The sequence below is a fragment of the Schistocerca gregaria genome, chromosome 3 (assembly GCF_023897955.1).
Source record: "Schistocerca gregaria isolate iqSchGreg1 chromosome 3, iqSchGreg1.2, whole genome shotgun sequence".
NCBI lineage: Eukaryota > Metazoa > Arthropoda > Insecta > Orthoptera > Acrididae > Schistocerca > Schistocerca gregaria.
The window spans coordinates 860,325,936-860,331,935 of record NC_064922.1 but is presented as its reverse complement, the minus strand read 5'-3'; the positions used below and the strand labels follow the sequence as shown (position 1 = coordinate 860,331,935).

The window sequence follows — 6,000 nt, the reverse complement described above, 5'->3', positions numbered from 1 at the left end:
AGTCAAAGGACATGAAAGGGAAGCAGTAGCTCACAAGGGAGTTAGACAGGGGTTTGCCTAAGCTACGCATTATACAATCTGTAGATTAAGCAAGTAGCAAGGGAATCTGGAGAAATTTGGAAATGGAATAGTTCAGGCAGAAGAAATAAAACATTCAGGTGTTCTGATGACAATGTAAATCCATCGGAGACAGGAAAAGACTTGGAAGATTAGTTGAACAGGATGGACTGTCTTGAAAAGAGATTATATGACAAACATTAACAAAATTGGTAACAGTGGAAAATTATAGGAGTAAAAATGTATAGGAAGGCCTAGGGGCTAGTTATTCAAAGATGATGAGACATTAACAAGACAAAATAGTGTGAAAAGCTGCTTCAAACCAGTCTTTGGAATGAAAACAACAAGCGAAAGTGTTTACCTCTGTTTCCTGCTCCCATAACTGTTACAACAATTAATGTCAAATCAATCATCAATTCTACAAGGACAGCAACAGTATATGATAAGACACAGTAAATTTTTTGATATATTAAGGTATTTGGTTCAGCATCATGAATACATATTTTTCCGTAGATAAATACACACTACCACTGCCATTCTATGCTTAAGATATTTGTATCTATACAGATACAAATAAACAAGCACACACATGCACACCTTACTTTGGGGAAAGGGAAGAAGATGGAACATTAAGATTTAAACACCAGAATAAAAAAACAAGACAGTTTAATAGCCACTCTTATCTTCTTTTCCAAAGAAGTGATAACAAAAGCCACCCTGTCACAGCAGGTGCAGCACTCCACAGTCTTCTCTACACACAATTAGCACCTTCTGTTCAACTGCAATAAAGAAGTCTATTCTTGTACACTGGTCACAGGCCAACTGAGGATTTTACCTTTTTCTTCTGCTTTTTTAGTCTCTTGTTGGCAACTGACATCTTGAACGAGACAGGTTTCTCCTTTATCTTCGAAGCTTTCATCTGTGTCTCATTTACTTTGGAAAACTGCAATTCTTCACTTGTCACTAATTGACCTACGCCGCCACTTTCCCATACTCTCTGTGGTACAGCATGTCCTGTCGATTCAGTTGGGCTCCCACTGGATAGTTTCTTCTTCTTCTTTTTATTCTTTTCTCCATGAACAGCTACTGGCTCTACAGAAGTATCTACTGGCTGTACTGAAGTATCACCACCAGGTTTCTCACTAACCATTTCTACTTTTTTCTTTCGACGCCGTCTTCTCTTTTTTGACAACTGCATATCTGATAATGTCGATATGTTTAGGTCCTTAGATAGTGAAACATTTTTCTCGTTGCTGTCTCTGTGATTTTCTTTCATCGTAAGGTTCTGTGGTTTCTCCAGTGTCCCACCTGGTGCCTTCCCATTAGCAGTTACTGTTACTTCTTGGCCATCAGATGCTAATTTCTGTTTCTTCAGTTTCTTTCTGCGCTTTTTCTTCTGACTTTTACTCAGACCAGAGGGAATTCCATTCTTAGCACCATCTGAACGTTTCTCTTTAGGGGGTGATGCTTCGTCCCCTGTGTGCACCTGCTCTAGTTTTCTCTTGCTTGCTTTGCCTTTTGCCTGCGCTGAATTTGTACTTACACTATTTAGTGATGTCAAAACATGAGATGTTTCACTATTTTCAACCACCGTAGCTTTTTTCTTTTTCTTGTGTCGTTTCTTCCTCTTCATTGGACTTTTAGCATCTTCTGTTACACTTTTCTCTGGACCTGTTTCCACTTGTGAACTTCCACTTCCTTCCTCTTTCACCTTCCTCTTCTTCGTTGGACTTTTAACATCTTCAGTTACACTTTTCTCTGGACTGGTTTCTGTTTGTGAACTTTCACTTTTCCTCTTTTTCTTCTTCCTCTTATTTGCTGGACTTTTAACACCCGGGGTTACACTTTCCTCTGGGCCTGTTTCCACTTGTAAACTTTTACCTGTAACAAAGCAATGTGGAATCATTCTGTTTGTTCTTATACCACTCCTGATGTAATTTTTTCCTCTGACCCCTTTCATTAGTAGCACATATACAACAATTATATGAAATAATTTATTCTTATTTAAGGAGTATTTTATCAAAATTTATTACTCACACTACAACAATAACTGATGGCAATAGCACATTTAATTTGTACAAAAACATTTTATTCAAAGAAATGTTTGTGATCTGCTGTAACTGCAAACTACATGAATCTCAAAACTCAATACTGCTAAAACTGGTTTATTGACTGACGTACGTAATTTAAAAGCCCTTATTCTCTTCACCCAACATTTTATTTTTCCGAAAAACTTTGTATTTCACAATTTGTGTTAAAAAATTTCATGGTCCAATGTTAATTATTCCAACTAGAAAATTAACTTTTTAGAAACTTCTAGGCAGACTGATAATCCTCATGCACATTAAAACTGCTCTCCCATCAAATAGTGCCAATGCCTCTGCCATTTTTTAATTAAGAGGTGTGGCAATAAAGAAACCACTCATGCTTTAACTATTTAAAAACCTTACACAACAAATGTTTTCGCCTTCAATGTAGTCTCTTTCCCCCTCCGTGTACTACTCCATGTGAATTTTCTATGGTTGGAAGCAGTTCTACAAGAGTTTTTCTGTTAAGCTGTTGAGGAGGCTTGTCACTCTTTCCATGACGGCATCCACAGACTTGAACCTGGTTCCTTTGAGTGCGGACTTCAGTCTTGGGAAGAGAAAGAAGTCACAGAATTCTAGGTTAGATGAATACGATGAACGTTCCTTCACTGGAATGTTGTTTTTGTGCCAAAAGAAGCTCTTCCTAAACATCACGTCCTAATGAAAAATGCATGAGCAGTTCTTCCACAGATCTGATCTCCTCTGTCATGTACCTTAGTGGAGGGTTCCAAGAACCCTTACATAATATGCTCAATTGGCAGTATGACCTTAGGCATCCAATCAATGTAGATAACCCCTCAGAAATCGAAGAAAACAACTGTCATTGCTCTGAATTTTGATTTGCGCATGAGTGCTTTCTTCTTAAAGGATTAAGGACTCTTCCAATGCATGGACTGTCAGTCTCTGGATTGTATTGGAATATTTATGTTTCATCACAAGTAATTACTTTGCTGAGGTAGTCATTTGCAATGTTTTCAAGAGTGTCAGTACAGCAGTCTACTCAATGTTTCTTTCGCTCGTTTGTGAGGATTCTTGGCAATAATTTAGCACAAACCTTTGTCATGCCCAGATCATCCAAAATCAGCTGAATGGTTTCCTTACTGATTGCGGGCTAGTTCTGAAATTGCTCAAATGCTCAGGCAGCAGTCTACTCTAACAATCCTGCTCACTTCCTCCAATTCTCTACAGTTTCCAAGGTGGAAGGACAGATCATCTTCGACGTCTCCCCTACAATCCTTGAACCTCTTAACGCACTCGAAAACTTGCTTATGAGATAGACACTGATCATCATGAAATCGAATCACATGTTTCTGTGGTGGATTTTCCAAGTTTTGTACGGAATTTGACATTAACACCTTGTTCCACTGTAGAGCATAGCATAATTCCGACGGAGCCCAGACACATGACCCGTTTCTAAGACGACTCACAGCCAGACTAACCCCCACAGCACTGTGAAATTCTGTACGCATCCACTCCTCTCTTTGTCATTGACAAAGCTGGCAATGCGCACAGCAACCATTCCGGTTTCTTTATCAGCACACCTCGTATACAGCTACCAGTGCCGCTTACTTCAATGGCTATTGAATCTTCATCCTTTTTAATTTTACTTTGGGAATTACAGGATGGAACAATGACAATATTTTATAAAGGATAGACTGTTACTCACCATATAGTGGAGATACTAAGTCACAGACAGGCACCACAAAAACCATGTAAACTTATGGCCAGAAAGCCTTCTTCTGAAATGGACAACACACACACACACACACACACACACACACACACAAACATTCGTGCCACTGTGGTCTGAAGTTGGCAGCCAGAGACTGCTCATGAGGGTGTGAGCTTTTTGCACAAATGTTTGTGTATATGCTGTCTATTTCAGACAAAGGCCTTCTGGCAGAAAGCTGAAGCAATTAGTAGTCTTTTGTTGTGCCTGTCAAACTCAACATCTCCGCTCTGTGGCAAGTCGCAATCTATCTTTTCATAATACTGTCCTTTAATTTTTCTGTTTTTTTTTTTTTTTTTTTTTTTGTTTTTTTTAATGTTAAAATCTAAAATGGAGTAGCTTAGTATTTACCAATTTGTAATTTTTATAATATGGGAGTCTGTGTGTGATGCCTGTTTATAGACATAGTCAGCTGTGGCCACTACTCAAACGAAAAACAACTGGGTAAAGTTTGTACTTAACATGTGTAGTTAATATGTCTCAGTCTGGTAGAGTTCGCAACGAGTCTCACAACATGTAGCAGTTATTCTGTTGAATAACATTAATTGTAATAATATTACTTGTCAACTGATCAAACATTCTTTGCATTTGTGTTGTTAACTGATCGGCAAAACTGTTTGTTGATAAATGTGAATAGGAATGAAAACCAAATTCTACAGTGTGCGTATGTTTTTAGTAGCAGTTCATCATAGTTAATAACCTTAGGGAGAATATAAAATCAGAAATTCTACAGGACATATGAGGCAGAGGCAACTGAATCAAGTCGGTAAGTTACACACCTTTCCTCTCTTTCCCTTGAAAGTTATCTACAGCAACTTTGTCGCTTTCTTCTACTGATTCCTCATTTGCAGGTTCATCATTCACTTGGTCACCATTAACACCTTCATCTTCATCCTTTGGCTTTGGAATTACATTAGAAAACTTCTTTAACTTTGCAACAAAAAAGCCATCCATATTGTGAGTGTGTGGATAAAACCTGCGTGTTAGCTTCAGTGATGGGTGAAACCTGTAGGAAACTTTCCATGTTAACATCCTAAATAAAATATACAAATTACAAATTTCTACCAAAGCCATGCAACAAAGAAGATGTAATGCTATGATAATTTCAGAAGTTTCCTTTCTTTTAAAAACAAAATAGAAATTAAGCAAAACAATCACTTACACTACTGTTGCTCCATATGTAATAAATTTTATTAACAGACAACTGAATTTAACAAATATACTCAGGATAGCATACATTCATACACTAATAATGTTTTTGTTTGTGTGCTGAGTACAGGTGTACTGTGGTGGAAGCAGGAATATTTTCACATACAAAGTGAATACTTTCTTCAGGAGCTGGAAGAAATTCAGTGTCTTAAACCCTGTGGTGCATGAATTTAACTGCAGTGGACAACTTTTAATGGTCAATTCTCTGGCATTTTCAATCAGTCATGAGGCTCCAAATGCATGAAGGACACAACATTGGTAGGGAGTACCCACTGCAGTGAACTGTGTGCATTTGCAGCCTCAGGAATGACTGAAAATGCCAAAGAAGTGTCCATTAACAGCTGTCCACTGTAGTGGACGCTATGCACCACAGGGTTAATTTTGCACTTCCCTGAATTTTGGATAGTGTTTCACAAATATCTTGTGACATGGAAAACAGTTGGTATGCAGACAGTGGTAATGACATTTGATCTGTGTGAAGTAATAGCAACAGTGATGGTGACAAGGAATTGTTAAAAATACAATGCCTGAACTCAAAACTGGAAGAGGGTAGAAATATATTTCAGGTGAAAGTAAAATCTTAGATACAATAGGGATTAATTCTTAAAATTTCCTCTTTCGTTCACAGTTCCTGGAAGAGCAAACAAGATAAAACATGGACATGAATTACCAGCACACGTTAAGCCTTCTGAGGCAATATACAGCTTTAAGAGCTAACACGTGGCTGTGGTTGGCCTGTGGAGTGACAATATTTCACTGTATGTAAATCACTGACAGAACTCTTAAAAGATCTTACCTTTAGCTTTTCTACCATTTTTTCACCATGTCAACATTTGTCATAAAATTATTATTGCGTTTGATTATGCTTGTTTAGAGAAGGAATTTCTGAGGCAGCTAATATTCTCAAATTACATACAT

At 37.8% G+C, this 6,000-nt stretch overlaps 1 protein-coding gene across 1 annotated transcript in view; it reads right to left on the bottom strand.

Moving 5' to 3' along the window:
- Window positions 1-706: 706 nt before the first annotated feature.
- Window positions 707-6,000, bottom strand: part of LOC126354863 (uncharacterized) — a 123,133-nt gene continuing 117,839 nt past the window's right edge. Inside the window, exons 11-12 of the mRNA XM_050004852.1 lie at window positions 4,653-4,879; window positions 707-1,938 (exon numbers count right to left, since the gene is read on the bottom strand). Of these exons, the coding sequence (XP_049860809.1) occupies window positions 869-1,938; window positions 4,653-4,879 (1,297 nt within the window). The 3' untranslated portion in view covers window positions 707-868. The remainder of the gene's footprint in view (window positions 1,939-4,652; window positions 4,880-6,000) is intronic.